At 51.4% G+C, this 17500-nt stretch overlaps 1 protein-coding gene across 1 annotated transcript in view; it reads left to right on the forward strand.

The window, feature by feature from the left end:
* The window catches only part of LOC144509464 (voltage-dependent T-type calcium channel subunit alpha-1I-like), a 232987-nt gene that overhangs the window by 163536 nt on the left and 51951 nt on the right, over window positions 1-17500 (forward strand). Inside the window, exon 21 of the mRNA XM_078238374.1 lies at window positions 15395-15520. Within this exon, the coding sequence (XP_078094500.1) occupies window positions 15395-15520 (126 nt within the window). The remainder of the gene's footprint in view (window positions 1-15394; window positions 15521-17500) is intronic.

Genomic DNA, 17500 nt, shown 5'->3' on the forward strand with positions numbered 1-17500 from the left:
CGGCAAGTTCAGCCCTTCGAGCCGGCTCCGCCATTCAATCAGATCATGGCTGATCTCTCCCTGGTCTCAAATCCACCTCCCCACCGGTTCCCCATATCCCAAACTTTAAGGGAAAGTAAAGAATGATGAATAAATCTGGCCTCGGGTCACTGTCGGTGTGGAGTTTGCACATTCTCCCTCGTCTCTGCGTGGGTTTCCCCCGGGCACTCCGGCTTCCTCCCACAGTCCAAAAGCTGTGCGGGTTAGGTATATTGGCCGTGCTAAGTTGCCCCTTAGTGTCCAAAAATGTGCTGGTTAGGTAGATTGGCCGTGCTAATTTGCCCCTTAGTGTCCAAAGATGTGCTGGTTAGGTAGATTGGCCGTGCTAAGTTGCCCCTTAGTGTCCAAAGATGTGCTGGTTAGGTAGATTGGCCATGCTAAGTTGCCCCTTAGTGTCCAAAGACGTGTAGGTTAGGGAGATTAGCGGGGTAAATATGTGGGGTTACGGGGTTAGGTTCTGGATAAGATGCTCTGTTGGAGAGCTGGTGCAGACTCGATGGGCTGAAGGGCCTCCTTCTGCGCTGTAGGGATTCTATGATGATTTGCATTTCCTCTAACCGCCACGATGCCCCAAGGTGCCGTGTGAAGTTGCTTCTGAAGCGTAGTCGCTGTTGCGATTTGGAAACACAGCAGCCAATTTGGGCACAGCAAGATCCTACAGACAGCAATGCGTTAATGATCAGCTCATTCGCTTTAGTGATGTAGGTTCACAGAATCACAGAATACTACAGTGAAGAAGAGACCCTTCGGCCCATCGAGTCTGCACCGACGTACGGAAGGCCCTGACCCGCCCACCTGGTCCCACTTGCCAGCACTTGGCCCATAGCCTTGGATGTTATGGCGTGCCAAGCGCTGATCCAGGTACTTTTTAAAGGATGTGAGGCATCCCGCCTCCACCACCCTCCCAGGCAGCGCATTCCAGACCATCACCACCCTCTGGGTAAAAATGTTTTTCCTCAAATTCCCCCTAAACCTCCCACCCCCTCACTTTTAACTTGTGCCCCCTTGTAACTGACCATTGAGTGTGGTCAGGACATTGGCAGGGCATAGGGGAACCGTTCCACAATATCTCCATATCAGTGGCCAAGGGGTCTTTCAGTGGGTTGGACAAGGTGGGGCCCCTATTTATTTGAAAGACAGCAGCTCTGATAGTGCGGCACTCCCGCAGTACTGCACGGGCTGTTCCGGCCTGGAATCCATGTTCAGGCCTTGTACCCAAAATCTTCCAACTCAAGAGTGAGAGAGGGAGAGAGCGAGAGTGCAACCCTCCAGAATGCTGAAAGAGGTTTGTGAAGAAGCCAACCTTTAATTTTGAAAATTATTTTGACTGGAGATTTCTTTTTATTCATTCGTGGGACATGGGCGTCGCTGGCTGGGCCGGCATTTATTGCCCATCCCTAGTTGCCCGAGGGCAGTTGAGAGTCACATGTAAGCTTTGGAGTCCAAAGATGTGCGGGTTAGGTTGATTGGCCATGCGAAAATTGCCCCTTAGTGTCCTGGGATGCATAGATTAGAGGGATTAGCGGGTAAAATGTGTAGGGATATGGGGGTAGGGCCTGGGTGGGATTGTGGTCAGTGTAGACTCGATGGGCCGAATGGCCTCTTTCGGTACTGTCGGGTTTCTATGTATGTAGGCCAGACCGGGTAAGGAAGGCAGATTTCCTTCCCTCCAGGACATTAGTGAACCAGATGGGTTTTTCCGACAATGCTTTTCATGGTCATCAGTAGATTCTTAATTCCAGATTTTCTTTTTATTGAATTACATATTCCACCACCTGCCGTGGGCGGGATTCGAACCCGGGTCCCCCCAGAACATTAGCTGAGTTTCTGGATCAATAGTCCAGCGATAATACCACCAGGCCATCGCCTGCCTGGATGTTGAATATCTCACTGGAACACGAGGAGGGAATAAGCCGGGTCCCTGTAGAACAGCCAGTCTCACACTGCCAGGAGCAGAATTGCTGGAGAGAGAATCACGAGCGATAATGTAAGCCAACACTGTGGAAAAGGAGTGAGCTAATCAGGGGCAGTCAGCATGGATTTGCAAAGGGCAGTTCATGCTTGACGAATTTAGTTGAATTCTCGGAGGAAATCAGTGCGCCCGTGTACACAGGGTACACAGCAGTGGTGTATTTGGATTTGCAGAAAGAATTTGAGAAGGTGCCAGGAACGAAACCAACAAGGAATTTGTCTCTCTTTCCCTCCACGCTTTATCATTTCATCCCTTTCTCTTGCGGGGTGGTGGGGCGGTGGTCATGTTGCAATCTGGCCGGATAATAAACGCTTCTGGCAGATTCGTGAGTGCCGCGGAGGGTATAGACTGCCGGCTGGTAGGGTGAAAGGCATTAATATGCAACTCTTGCGACACACACACACACACACACACACACACACCGGCTGGTTAAATATGCAGACAACTGTTAGATGCCAGTCCCGGTCTTTATTCTCCTGAAACGGCGCTCTCCCCATAGCTGTGCAGGCAAGCAATCCATTCGTCCGGCCGCACACTAATCGACACACGCCGGCACGGATCGATGGCTTTCGCCAGAGGGCAGCCGCTGACTCTGTCCAGTCCAAGTGTGACTGACACCCTGGGATCTTAAAGTAATGGGTTTGATTGGCAGACATAACCAGGGGCTAGCTGTGAAGTCAGCCAGTGTGAGAGAGAGAGAGAGACAAGGCAGCGATCACTGTGGCAGAAAGCACTGTGCCAAATTTCAGGTTCCGACACACCACACACAGTCAGGAGAGACAGAGCGAGTCCAAAGCATTGAACTGCTGCCGTGAATCGGGAAAAATGGAATCATATTTCTAACGTATTTCCACTGCGGCAGGCAGGAGCAGAACGGATCTGATATTTATGTCCAGAAATTCAGAAACCGGCTAAATGAATAAATAACTTCATTCCTTCGGCATCTCCATAGATCATAGAGGCCATTCAGCCCATCGAGCCTGCACCGACAACAATCCCGCCCAGGCCCTATCCCTGTAACCCCATGTGTTTACCCTGCTAATCCCCTTGACACTAAGGGGCAATTTAGCATGGCCATTCCACCTAACCCGCACACCTTTGGACACTAAGGGGCAATTTAGCATGGCCAATCCACCCAACAAAGAACAAAGAACAGTACAGCACAGGAAACAGGCCCTTCGGCCCTCCAAGCCTGTGCCGCTCCTTGGTCCAACTCGACCAATCGTTTGTATCCCTCCATTCCCAGGCTGCTCATGTGACTATCCAGGTAAGTCTTAAACGATGTCAGCGTGCCTGCCTCCACCACCCTACTTGGCAGCGCATTCCAGGCCCCCACCACCCTCTGTGTAAAAAACGTCCCTCTGATGTCTGAGTTATACTTCGCCCCTCTCAGCTTGAGCCCGTCACCCCTCGTGATCGTCACCTCCGACCTGGGAAAAAGCTTCCCACTGTTCACCCTATCTATACCCTTCATAATCTTGTACACCTCTATTAGATCTCCCCTCATTCTCCGTCTTTCCAAGGAGAACAACCCCAGTCTACCCAATCTCTCCTCATAGCTAAGACCCTCCATACCAGGCAACATCCTGTTAAACCTTCTCTGCACTCTCTCTAACGCCTCCACGTCCTTCTGGTAGTGCGGCGACCAGAACTGGACGCAGTACTCCAAATGTGGCCTAACCAGCGTTCTATACAGCTGCATCATCAGACTCCAGCTTTTATACTCTAACCTGCACATCTTTGGACACTAAGGGGCAATTTAGCACGGCCAATCCACCTAACCTACACATCTTTGGAGTGTGGGAGGAAACCGGAGCACCCGGAGGAAACCCACACAGACACGGGGAGAACGTGCAGACTCCGCACAGACAGTCACCTGAGGTCAGAATGGAACCTGGGTTCCTGGTGCTGTGAGGCAGCAGTGCTAACCCACTGTGCCACCGTGCCGCCCCCTGTTCTAATGTTCTGCCGTCTCATGATGTCTATATGAAACCCAAGGGGTTAGCAATTCAAAGTTCTGGAGCGAGGGGTGGAATACATCTGAGTGGGCCATTAAACCACACTGCCCTGCCCTTCAGCCCCCAATTGTCTGCCTTGGGAATTACTGGGGAAATACTATAAGCAAAGCGGGAGTCAGTGCTGACTCGATGGGATAAAGGGCCTCTTCTGAAATGTATGATTCTATGAGGTGAAAAGGGGCTAAAGGAGGTCCACAAAATGATGAGAGGCATAGACAGGGTGGAGAGTCAGAGGCTTTTTCCCAGGGTGGAAAAGTCAACTGCAAGAGGCACAGGTTCAAGGTGAGAAAGTTTAGCGGAGATGTGCGGGGAATGTTTTTCACACAGGGGGTGGTGGGTGCCTGGAACGCGCTGCCAGCGGAGGTGGCAGAAGCTGGCACATTAGCAACATTCAAGGTGCTTGAAGTCTTATTTATTAGTGTCACAAGCGGGCTTACATTAACGCTGCAATGAAGTTACTGTGAAAATCCCCTCGTCGCCACACTCCGGCGCCTGTTCGGGGTACACCGAGGGAGAATTTAGCACGGCCAATGCACCCTAACCAGCACGCCTTGCGGACTGAGAGGGGAAACCGGAGCACCCGGAGGAAACCCACGCAGACGCGGGGAGAACGTGCAGACTCCGCACAGACAGTGACCCAAGCCGGGAATCGAACCCGGGTCCCTGGCGCTGTGAGGCAGCAGTGCTAACCACTGTGCCACCGTGCCGCCCCATTATTTTGATAGACCACAGGTGAACGGAGGGATAGAAACCGCGTATCGGCGCAGGCTTGGTGGGCCAAAGGGCCTGTTCCTGTGCTGCGCTGTTCATTGAGACGTGATCGATCCAGATAGGTGAACGCTTTTGAAAATTTCAAAGTCACACCGTGTTTTAAACCCCAAAGAAAACGCAGGTCAAAGATTGCAATCTTGTCTGAGGGAGCAGAAGGAGACATTTTGAGCGGGCGCTCTGGTAGACCCACTGTGCACTAAATGACTGCATGTTACGGGGGAGAAGAACTAGCATTTATGCAGTGCCTTCTCATGTCCGCAGGACGTCTTGAAGCATTTGGCAGCCAAGGAGTCTCAGTGTTTGCGAAATGCAGTCTCTGTTTTAAGGCAAACACAGCGAGGGTTCCTGAAGGAGAAAATGAGAGAAATAAATAATACGGCTGTGGCTGACTGTAGATTACATCGGTTTACGGCCCGAATTTCATTTTGATTTCCACATTTACAATGAAGCCAGATTAAAGTGATTAACGGTGAAATTGTACCAACGGATTACTCTGGAAAGGTAACGCGTTAAGCAAGCCCTTTCACGCTGTTACAACGCAGTGGCCACATGATGCGCTATTCAGACACGAGGCTTGAAGCTCAGTAAATGAAAGGCTTTTATTTACTGTAACGAAGCTACCAGAACTTATATACACTATCCCAGACTGAGGGGTCCCGGCCAGAGCAGGGACTCTTATACCTCTCCCAGGAGGCGGAGCCCGACTGATGTGCCACAACACTACAGTACAGAGGTGTAACAACCCCACCCTAACCCCAACAGCAACAATAGCACAACCCAACAGTAACATATGTACATCCTTGTAGTACTGGCCAGCCCCTGGCTCAGCACTATCCAGTGGGAACCAACGATGGTTCACCACACCACACGAGTGGTCACAGGAGGACAATGTCAGTCCCCAAAGCAACGTCCCTCCAACACGCAGCTAATCAACGTCCCTCCAACACGCAGCTAATCAACGTCCCTCCAACATGCAGCTAATCAACGTCCCTCCAACACGCAGCTAATCAACGTCCCTCCAACATGCAGCTAATCAACGTCCCTCCAACACGCAGCTAATCAACGTCCCTCCAACATGCAGCTAATCAACGTCCCTCCAACACGCAGCTAATCAACGTCCCTCCAACACGCAGCTAATCAACGTCCCTCCAACACGCAGCTAATCAACGTCCCTCCAACACGCAGCTAATCAACGTCCCTCCAACACGCAGCTAATCAACGTCCCTCCAACACGCAGCTAATCAACGTCCCTCCAACACGCAGCTAATCAACGTCCCTCCAACACGCAGCTAATCAATGTCCCTCCAACACGCAGCTAATCAACGTCCCTCCAACACGCAGCTAATCAACGTCCCTCCAACACGCAGCTAATCAACGTCCCTCCAACACGCAGCTAATCAACGTCCCTCCAACACGCAGCTAGTCAACGTCCCTCCAACACGCAGCTAATCAACGTCCCTCCAACACGCAGCTAATCAACGTCCCTCCAACACGCAGCTAATCAACGTCCCTCCAACACGCAGCTAGTCAACGTCCCTCCAACACGCAGCTAATCAACGTCCCTCCAACACGCAGCTAATCAACGTCCCTCCAACATGCAGCTAATCAACGTCCCTCCAACACGCAGCTAATCAACGTCCCTCCAACACGCAGCTAATCAACGTCCCTCCAACACGCAGCTAATCAACGTCCCTCCAACATGCAGCTAATCAACGTCCCTCCAACACGCAGCTAATCAACGTCCCTCCAACACGCAGCTAATCAACGTCCCTCCAACACGCAGCTAATCAACGTCCCTCCAACACGCAGCTAATCAACGTCCCTCCAACACGCAGCTAATCAACGTCCCTCCAACACGCAGCTAATCAACGTCCCTCCAACACGCAGCTAATCAACGTCCCTCCAACACGCAGCTAATCAACGTCCCTCCAACACGCAGCTAATCAACGTCCCTCCAACACGCAGCTAATCAACGTCCCTCCAACACGCAGCTAATCAACGTCCCTCCAACACGCAGCTAATCAACGTCCCTCCAACACGCAGCTAGTCAACGTCCCTCCAACACGCAGCTAATCAACGTCCCTCCAACACGCAGCTAATCAACGTCCCTCCAACACGCAGCTAATCAACGTCCCTCCAACACGCAGCTAGTCAACGTCCCTCCAACACGCAGCTAATCAACGTCCCTCCAACACGCAGCTAATCAACGTCCCTCCAACACGCAGCTAGTCAACGTCCCTCCAACACGCAGCTAATCAACGTCCCTCCAACACGCAGCTAATCAACGTCCCTCCAACACGCAGCTAATCAACGTCCCTCCAACACGCAGCTAATCAACGTCCCTCCAACACGCAGCTAATCAACGTCCCTCCAACACGCAGCTAATCAACGTCCCTCCAACACGCAGCTAATCAACGTCCCTCCAACACGCAGCTAATCAACGTCCCTCCAACACGCAGCTAATCAACGTCCCTCCAACACGCAGCTCATCAACGTCCCTCCAACACGCAGCTAATCAACGTCCCTCCAACACGCAGCTAATCAACGCCCCTCCAACACGCAGCTAATCAACGTCCCTCCAACACGCAGCTAGTCAACGCAGTGCGTGAGTTTCAGCGCCCATTCGAAGACATGTCCATGGGCTGCACAGCCCAGCGATTGGCCGATCGAATCAAACATCCCCCCCCCACCTCCATAATAGGCAGAGTACAGCCCGCATTCGACCCACCCGCACTTGTAAAACCCCAAATACTCCTGCTTCACAGCTCCTGGGACCCGGGTTCGATTCCCGGCTCGGGTCACTGTCTGTGTAGAGTTTGCACGTTCTCCCCGTGTCTGCGTGGGTTTCCTCCGGGCGCTCCGGTTTCCTCCCACAGTCCGAAAAGGTGCAGGTTAGGTTGATTGGCCATGCAGAAATTGCCCCTTGGTGTCCTGAGACGTGTAGGTTAGAGGGGTTAGCGGGTAAATGTGTAGGGATATGGGGTTCGGGCCTGGGTGGGATTGTGGTCGGTGCAGACGCGATGGGCCCAATGGCCTCTTTCTGTACTGTAGGGTTTCTATGTTTCTAAAACATCCATTAAATAGGCGTGATTGGGCAACACTTATTGATCACCCTGAGTGCGCTGATAGCTACACTAATAACCAATTTAAGATAACCAGTCAGACTCATGACATTCACCCCCCCCCCCACTCTTTCCCCCTACTTTATCCTCCGTTTCCTTACCCTTTCTCCCCCTTTGCTTCTCCTTTTCCCCTTTACTCTCAATTTTACCTCTCTCCCACCCATCTCCCCCCCCCCCCCCCCCACCACATCTTCACCCACAGTTTACCCTCTGATTCCAGCTTCTCTGCCGTTTGGCCATTCACACCTTCTATTCTCTCTATGGGCTGCCATTAGCAGCCTTTCCCCCTGGTTTCTGCGGCTATGACTCATCTTTCATTCCCCCCCCCTGCAGTATAAATATCTCCCACTTTCTCTGCCTTTTAGCTTTGACAAAGGGTCATCTGGACTCGAAATGTCAGCTCTTTTCTCTCCTTACAGATGCTGCCAGACCCGCTGAGATTTTCCAGCATTTTCTCTTCTGGTTTCATGACATTCACGCTTGCCAGAAATGATATACAAACTGTTACAATCCCACTGAACATTCAGAACTGGAACATTCAGTCCCCGACCGGAACTACAGCTCGATAGATTGTAACTATTATTTTTTAAGAGACGTGGGTAAACAGAGTCGTGGGCTGCCAATTAATTTTTTAACAGAAGACTAAAACATTTATTAAACAAGAAAATATTAACTATAGGACACTGCTCTAGCACCTTGACAGATATATACAGGTTTGTAAAGATAACACCAGTTACAAAATCTATCTTGTACTCCAATATTCTCAGTCAGGACACAGTCCCTGTAAACCAACAGGCCAACTGTGGTCAGATACACCACACTCTAAAACCAAGTGACAGATTCAATACAACGTCAATGGGATTTTTAATCCCATCCCTCCAGACGCTTGTCACACCGTGAGCCAGTTGGTCTCTCCGGAATTTCGACTTCCACACAGGGGTTTCCCGAACTCCAGTCTCGGACACTTGGGATCCTCCCTGTGGGATCCTTCGTCTGCTTTGCTTCAGTTAAAAGACTGAATTTTCACGTATTCCTGCCTGTGTAACTAACCACGCCAAGCTTTAAAGCTAACTTGACCACGTTTTAGACTCAGCTGGGAATTCTGGGGTGAGCTTAGAAATTGACTGCATTGTTTCAAAATACGATGTTGGCAGAAACGCTGCTCAACAAAGGTTTTCACGGCCGCACAGCTGCCAATTGTTTATGACAGTTGGAGACTATGGGTCCTATTTTACCATTTTGATTCTAAGTGCCGGGCGGACTTGAAACCGGGAGTGTTTCAGATTCGACTTTTAGACCCGTTCTCAGGCGCCCCCATCCGCAATCTGCCTGAAAAAATACCAGCAATTCCGTATCGCGCTGCACAAGCCTGTGGGCGGGGCTTAACGCGCCCGAAATCCTGCAGCTCCGATCGGAGCCCCCAACTGCGCATGCACAGAAAACAAAAATGGAATAACGCTCCCCTGCCACATCGCTCTCGGGCCGGATAATGCCTCCCCCCTGGCTCCCACAGACATTGCCTCACCCCCACAACATTACTGACTCCTTTATCCCACCCCCCCACTCCCCCGCCACCCAGACCGATCGCGGCCCCCTGCCCCCTACCCCCCCCCCCCCCCCGACAATCACACACAGAGTGGCAGCGGACACCCCCGCCCCACTGCCCTGTCCCCCCGATCCCCCCGTCCCGTCCCCCCCCCCCACCAATCTGACACACAGAGCCATCTGACCCACCTTCCTCCCCCACACCCCCCCACCACCGATCTGAGTCAGAGAGCCGCCGGAAGCTCGGTGCTTACCTCCTCAGAAGCTGGAGTGCCCGAATCGGACCTTTGTGGACATGTCTGTTTTGTGTTGATTCTGGACGGGCGATCGGGGTGATAAAGGGGGAAGTGCCGGTAAGGTCGGGCGTGCAGCCCATTAAATCAATTTAAATGCATTTAAATTGACGTTGCGACCGTTTCGGGCGCGGTCCCGATGGCAGCCATTTTCGGCCCTTGGTAAAGGGGGAACTGGCGCAGAGGTGGGCGTGGACCACGCTACTTGCCTCACACCCAACTTTACCAAGTTTTCATGCTCGAAACAGGCGCAACTTGATGGTAAAATGGGGCCCTCTGTGTGCCCAGCTATTTCAATAACACAGATAGGAATTCATATATTCTAACAGTTATCTGTTTAGTTCTGTTGAGTTCAGTGCAAGTTTTAGATCAAGTCTGTACTCTCTTGCTCTCGTGCTCTCTCCCTCTCGCTCTCTCCCTCTCGCTCTCTCGCTCTCTCGCTCTCTCGCTCTCTCGCTCTCTCGCTCCCGCTCTCTCCCTCTCGCTCTCTCCCTCTCGCTCTCTCTCTCTCGCTCTCTCCCTCTCGCTCTCTCTCGCTATCTCTCGCTCTCTCTCTCGCGCCCTCGCTCTCTCTCTCTTGCTCTCTCTCTCGCGCCATCGCTCTCTCTCTCCCTCTCTCTCTCTCGTGCCCTCGCTCTCTCTATCTTGCTCTCTTTCGCTCTCTCTCTCTCGCTCTCTCACTCTCTCTCTTGCGCTCTCTCTCTTGCGCTCTCTCTCTTGCTCTCTCTCTCTCGCTCTCTCTCTCTCGCTCTCTCTCTCTCGCTCTCTCTCTCTCGGTCTCTCTCTCGTTCTCTCTCTCTCGTTCTCTCTCTCTCGCTCTCTCTCTCGCTCTCTCTCTCGCTCTCTCTCTCTCGCGCTCTCTCTCGCTCTCTCTCTTGCTCTCTCTCTCGCGCCCTCGCTCTCTCTCTCTCCCTCTCTCTCCCTCTCTCTCTCCCGCGCCCTCGCTCTCTCTGTCTTGCTCTCTTTCGCTCTCTCTCTCTCTCTCGCTCTCTCTCTCTCGCTCCCTCACTCTCTCTCTTGCGCTCTCTCTCTTGCGCTCTCTCTCTTGCGCTCTCTCTCTCGCTCTCTCTCTCTCGGTCTCTCTCTCGTTCTCTCTCTCTCGCTCTCTCTCTCGCTCTCTCTCTCTCGCGCTCTCTCTCGCTCTCTCTCTCTCGCGCTCTCTCTCGCTCTCTCTCTTGCTCTCTCTCTCGCGCCCTCGCTCTCTCTCTCTCTCTCTCCCTCTCTCTCCCTCTCTCTCCCTCTCTCTCTCCCGCGCCCTCGCTCTCTCTGTCTTGCTCTCTTTCGCTCTCTCTCTCTCTCTCGCTCTCTCTCTCTCGCTCCCTCACTCTCTCTCTTGCGCTCTCTCTCTTGCGCTCTCTCTCTCGCTCTCTCTCTCACTCTCTCTCTCTCGCTCTCTCTCTCGCTCTCTCTCTCGCTCTCTCTCTCTCTCGCGCTCTCTCTTGCTCTCTCTCTCTCTCCAGTAAATCACTCTTTTCCACTTTCTGCCATGTTAATTTTAAATGACGCTCAATAAAAGCAGTTCAACTTCAGACCAGTTTTTGCCCATGTTTATTTTAAGAAAGGAACAGACCCTACACTCCCCCAAACACTGCTTTCCCTCAAATTTTCCAGCCACTCAAGCCCCGCCATCACTGCAGGCGAGGATGGAGGCCGGGCAAATCTCCATTCGCTGCAGCAGGGCTGGAGAATCCCGCTGGCGTGAATGACCGGAAAATTCCGCCCAGTGTCTCAATTGCTCCCAGACCGTGCCCCCAAAATAGTTTCTTTCGGAAAGAAAATCAACCCCGTTTTGAACATAATGCCACAAATTTACCTCAAAGACCCAATGGATCGACTGACAAGTCCTGAATATGAGAGTTCCTGTAAAAGTCCCGTTAGTTTTGGGGAAGTTTGGTGTTAGTAGTTTGGGACGAGCAGGTGGAAAATACCAATGGCGTGCTGTACGAACGCAGTGAAACCACTCTGGAGGGTTACTAATGGACTGACTTGTTTCGTGTTAAAAGCATCTGCCTGAATACTCCAGCTCCAACTCAAATCTATACTTTATAATAATGATCTCCTAACGTCGCCTCAGCAACTCTCAAAGTGCTTTGCGTCCAACAAATGACTTTTGAAGTGCATTTACTATTGGAATGCAGGGAATGCGCGTCTCCCTTCACAGAGGCAAGCTGTTGTGGACACCTTCACCACACGGGCTGCACCAGTTCAGGAAGCTGACTTATCGCCATCCTTCTCCAGGGCAACTAGGAATGGGCCATGAAAGTTCCTCAAATGCCAACCTTTCTAACGATGCCAAGAATGGATTTTCAAATTCAGAGTCCTGCCACGCTTGCCGAGGGAAGGCTATTTAAGGCAAAGGTTCAGACAATTTTAACTGCCCGTTTGCAGATTCAGTACAAAACTAGAGGGGACCCAGTAAATCCTGTTCCATATCTAGACAAAATGACCGAGCTTCACCGACAATAGGCACGGCACGGTGGCACAGTGGTTGGCACCGCTGCCTCATAGCGCCAGGGACCCGGGTTCAATTCCCGGTTTGGGTCACTGTCTGTGTGGAGTCTGCACGTTCTCCCCGTGTCTGTATGGGTTTCCTCCGGGTGCTCCGGTTTCCTCCCACAGTCCGAAAGATGTGCAGGTTAGGTGGATTGGCCATGCTAAATTGCCCCTTAGTGTCCAAAGATGTGCAGGTTAGGTTGATTGGCCATGCTAAATTGCCCCTTAGTGTCCAAAGATGTGCAGGTTAGGTGGATTGGTCGTGCTAAATTGCCCCTTAGTGTCCAAAGATGTGCAGGTTAGGTGGATTGGCCGTGCTAAATTGCCCCTTAGTGTCCAAAGATGTGCAGGTTAGGTGGATTGGCCGTGCTAAATTGCCCCTTAGTGTCCAAAGATGTGCAGGTTAGGTGGATTGGCCGTGCTAAATTGCCCCTTAGTGTCCAAAGATGTGCAGGTTAGGTGGATTGGCCGTGCTAAATTGCCCCTTAGTGTCCTGGGATGCATAGGTTAGCGGGGTAAATATGTGCAGTTACGGGGATAAGGCCTAGGTGGGATTATGGTTGTTGCAGACTTGATGGGTCGAATGGCCTCCTTCTGCACTGTAGGGTTTCTATGATTCTATGATTCATTTCTACGAATAGATTGATCAATGGAAGAATCAGGAAGGCGGTTCTTCCATGAAAAGGTGGCACAGTGGTTAGCACTGCAGCCTCACAGCGCCACGGAGTCTGCACGTTCTCCCCGTGTCTGCATGGGTTTCCTCCGGGTGCTCCGGTTTCCTCTCTCACTCCAAAGATGTGCGGAGTAAGTGGATTGGCCGTGCTAAATTACCCCTTTGTGTCAGGGAGATTAGCAGGGTAAATGCATGGGGTTACGGGGATAGGGCCTGGGTGGGATTGTGGCCGGTGCAGACTCGATGGGCTGAACGGCCTCCTTCTGCACTGTCGGGATTCTATGAAATCCGAACTTTAATTTTAGACAGAACTAATTATCCAGCGGCAGAGTTTAAATTCAGGATGCTTCTGTTTATTATTAATGCCTCAGAAGATGCGATCTTGCGCCCTTTTTAACATTTTCATGATGCTGTTTCCAGGATCTTCACGATTTAATAAGTAATTGTCTTAATTACCAACTCCCCGAGGATATCGGGGTTTGTTATCTGCTCTTACTGACGGACCGCGATGCAGATCAGACTGACAGGGGAGGGTTTCTGCTTTCAGTTTGTTCTTGTCCGCGCACCCCATGTGACGTGAGATGGAGAATCATGTTTACTCGTGTAAGATGCTGCTGTCAGGACGAAGCCCCCCTCCTCACTTACCGCCCCCCCCCCTCCCCCCCCCCCAACCCAGCCGCCCCCTCCCACTACTCATAAACCTCTCACAGAACGAGATTAGTACTTCAATCCCGGAGGGGCCCCATCGATCCTGGGATGGTAGCCGACCCGAACAAAGGGGGGGGAATCCGAGAGAGAAACCGAGACTTACCCTCGCAGTTTGCAAGGTTTGTTTATTTGTTTTATTTTTTATTTATTAGTCACAAGTAAGGCTTACATTAACACTGCAGTGAAGTTACTGTGAAATTCCTCGCGTCGCCACACTCCGGCGCCTGTTCGGGTTACACTGAGGGAGAATTTAGCACGGCCAATGCACCCTAACCAGCACCGCTTTCGGACTGTGGGAGGAAACCGGAGCACCCGGAGGAAACCCACGCAGACACGGGGAGAACGTGCAAACTCCGTGGCGCTGTGAGGCTGCAGTGCTAACCACTGTGCCACGTCTTCATGGAAGAACCGCCTTCCTGATTCTTCCATTGATCAATCTATTCATAGAAATGAATCATAGAAACCCTACAGTGCAGAAGGAGGCCATTCAGACCATCGAGTCTGCAACAACCACAATCCCACCTCGGCCTTAACTCCATAACTGCACGTATTTACCCCGCTAATCCCGCTAATTTACGCATCCAGGGACACTAAGGGGCAATTTAGCATGGTCAATCCACCTAACCTGCACATCTTTGGACACTAAGGGTCAATTTAGCATGGCCAATCCACCTAACCTGCACATCTTTGGACACTAAGGGTCAATTTAGCATGGCTAATCCACCTAACCTTCACATCCTGGGACACTAAGGGACAATTTAGCATGGCCAATCCACCTAACCTGCACATCTTTGGACACTAAGGGTCAATTTAGCATGGCCAATCCACCTAACCTGCACATCTTTGGACACTAAGGGTCAATTTAGCATGGCTAATCCACCTAACCTTCACATCCTGGGACACTAAGGGACAATTTAGCATGGCCAATCCACCTAACCTGCACATCTTTGGACACTAAGGGTCAATTTAGCATGGCCAATCCACCTAACCTGCACATCTTTGGACACTAAGGGTCAATTTAGCATGGCCAATCCACCTAACCTGCACATCCTGGGACACTAAGGGACAATTTAGCATGGCCAATCCACCTAACCTGCACATCTTTGGAGCTTGGGAGGAAACCGGAGCATCCGGAGGAATCCCACGCAGACACGGGGAGAATGTACAGACTCCGCACAGACAGTGACCCAAGCCGGGAATCGAACCCGGGTCCCTGGCGCTGTGGGACAGCAGTGCTAACCCACTGTGCCACCGTGCCGCCCCCAGCAGCATCACGACAAGTACAGAAAAGGCAGCCAAATTTAAACCGCGGTTTCGAATCAGCTCGCGACTGGTCAGTTTTTGTTTCCAAGGGATCTAACAGTGGGAAGAAATTCAGACTGAACTGAACAGATTGTGTTTCCAGTCTGGATCCTGACGTGATTAAACCTGATACACAACTGGAAGAGAAAATATGACGGGAACACTCTGAAGTCTAGTTGTGTTTGCTGGAGGCTGCTCTTATTTATAGAGGACTCCATTCCGCTAAGCTAGTTACAAGAATCAGTGTTTGGGGTTTCCATTTGGGGTGTAGTTGGCAATCCAGGAACATCATCGCGCTAGCTTTGAGAAGGACTTAGTCTATCAAATTTCTGCTCAGGTTTATTTGTCGAGTATAGAATCAGCCTCCCTCCCACTCTACGCTTTGCACTGTTCCCCCAAGCTGGATTTTGCAACCTAACCCTAACGCCACCGTTCTCTCTGCTTTTTGACCCTTTCAGCTATTCAAGGGCAAGTTCTACTACTGCCAGGGTCACGACACCCGCAATGTCACCAACAGATCGGACTGCTTGCTGGCCAACTACCGGTGGATCCATCACAAGTACAACTTTGACAACCTGGGACAGGTATGGAGCTCTCGCCCACTGTGTGTGTCTCTCGATGAAGCGTGAATGTGGTATGAATATTCATCGCGTGGGTACCGCAGTGAACAGCAGGAGGCCATTCGGCCCCTCTAGCTTGTCCCACCCTTCCATGAGATCATAGCTGATGTGTGACAGAACCCCACATACCCACCTCCGCCCGCATGTCACTTAATCCCTTTAGTTAACACGGGAGACTAGCAATCTCTGTTTTAAAATTAGCGATCGATCAATCATCGATTGACATTTGCTGAAGAAAGCTCCAAACTTTTTAGCAGCCTTTGTGTGTCGAAGTGTTGCCCGTTTCCATTCCTGGAATGTCTGGTCCTCATTTTTAGGCAGTGCCTCCGCTTTGTTTACTCATTAACTGGATGTGGGCGTCGCTGACTGGGCCAGAGTCTATTACCAATCCCAAACTGCCCTTCATTTGAAAGCCACCCACATTGCTGTGGGTCTGGAGTCACGTGTGGGCCAGACCAGGGTAAGACCATAAGACACAGGAGCAGAATGAGGCCACTCGGCCCATCGAGTCTGCTCCGCCATTCAATCATGGCTGATATTTTTCTCATCCCCATTCTCCTGCCTTTTCCCCATAACCCCCTGATCCCCTTATTAATCAAGAACCCATCTATCTCTGTCTTAAAGACACTCAATGACCCGGCCTCCACAGCCTTCTGCGGCACAGTAAGTAGGATAACATTAACGCTGCAATGAAGTTACTGTGAGAATCCCCGAGTGGCCACACTCCTGTTCGGGTACACTAAGTATCCCCGAGTGGCCATGCTCCTGTTCGGGTACACTGAGAATCCCCGAGTGGCCACACTCTTGTTCAGGTACACGAAGAATCCCCGAGTGGCCACACTCTTGTTCAGGTACACGAAGAATCCCCGAGTGGCCACACTCCTGTTCGGGTACACTAAGTATCCCCGAGTGGCCATGCTCCTGTTCGGGTACACTGAGAATCCCCGAGTGGCCACACTCTTGTTCAGGTACACAAAGAATCCCCGAGTGGCCACACTCCTGTTCAGGTACACGAAGAATCCCCGAGTGGCCACACTCCTGTTCGGGTACACTGAGGGAGAATCCCCGAGTGGCCACACTCTTGTTCAGGTACACGAAGAATCCCCGAGTGGCCACACTCCTGTTCGGGTACACTGAGGGAGAATCCCCGAGTGGCCACACTCCTGTTCGGGTACACTGAGGGAGAATCCCCGAGTGGCCACACTCCTGTTCGGGTACACTGAGGGAGAATCCCCGAGTGGCCACACTCCTGTTCGGGTACACTGAGAATCCCCGAGTGGCCACACTCCTGTTCGGGTACACTGAGAATCCCCGAGTGGCCACACTCCTGTTCGGGTACACTGAGAATCCCCGAGTGGCCACACTCCTGTTCGGGTACACTGAGGGAGAATTTCGCACGGCCAACATGAAATCAACATTTTTAAAATTTAAAAATCTTTAATTTTCCTCCACTCCGGGTCAGTAAAATTTAATAACCTTTCCTAGTTTGCTTAAGAAACTTTTGTAAGTTGTCATGATGTGGAGATGCTGGCGTTGGACTGGGGTGGGCACAGTAAGAAGTCTCACAACACCAGGGTAAAGTCCAACAAGTTTATTTGGTAGCACGAGCTTTCGGAGCGCTGCCCCTTCATCAGGTGAGTCACTTACTTTGTAAGTTGTAAAAGTCCCTTGTCACTTCTAAATTCCCCTTTGAAATTTCACAGCTGAAGAGCCAAGTCTCTACCTATCTACTAATGCAAATTTAAACCTCAAGCTATGTACTCGCAAATCCAACCTTCCAACAGCCTCTCATTGTAAATACATGCACCGAGTACTTACCCTTCTGTCTATCAGCCCTCACAGACATGTTGTCTCTCTTCATCTTGCCAAAGTTTAATTAATCATGGATGCATGCACGCACACATGCACGCGCGCACACACATACATGCACACACACATGCACGC

This window comes from Mustelus asterias, chromosome 21, assembly GCF_964213995.1.
Source record: "Mustelus asterias chromosome 21, sMusAst1.hap1.1, whole genome shotgun sequence".
Lineage (NCBI taxonomy): Eukaryota > Metazoa > Chordata > Chondrichthyes > Carcharhiniformes > Triakidae > Mustelus > Mustelus asterias.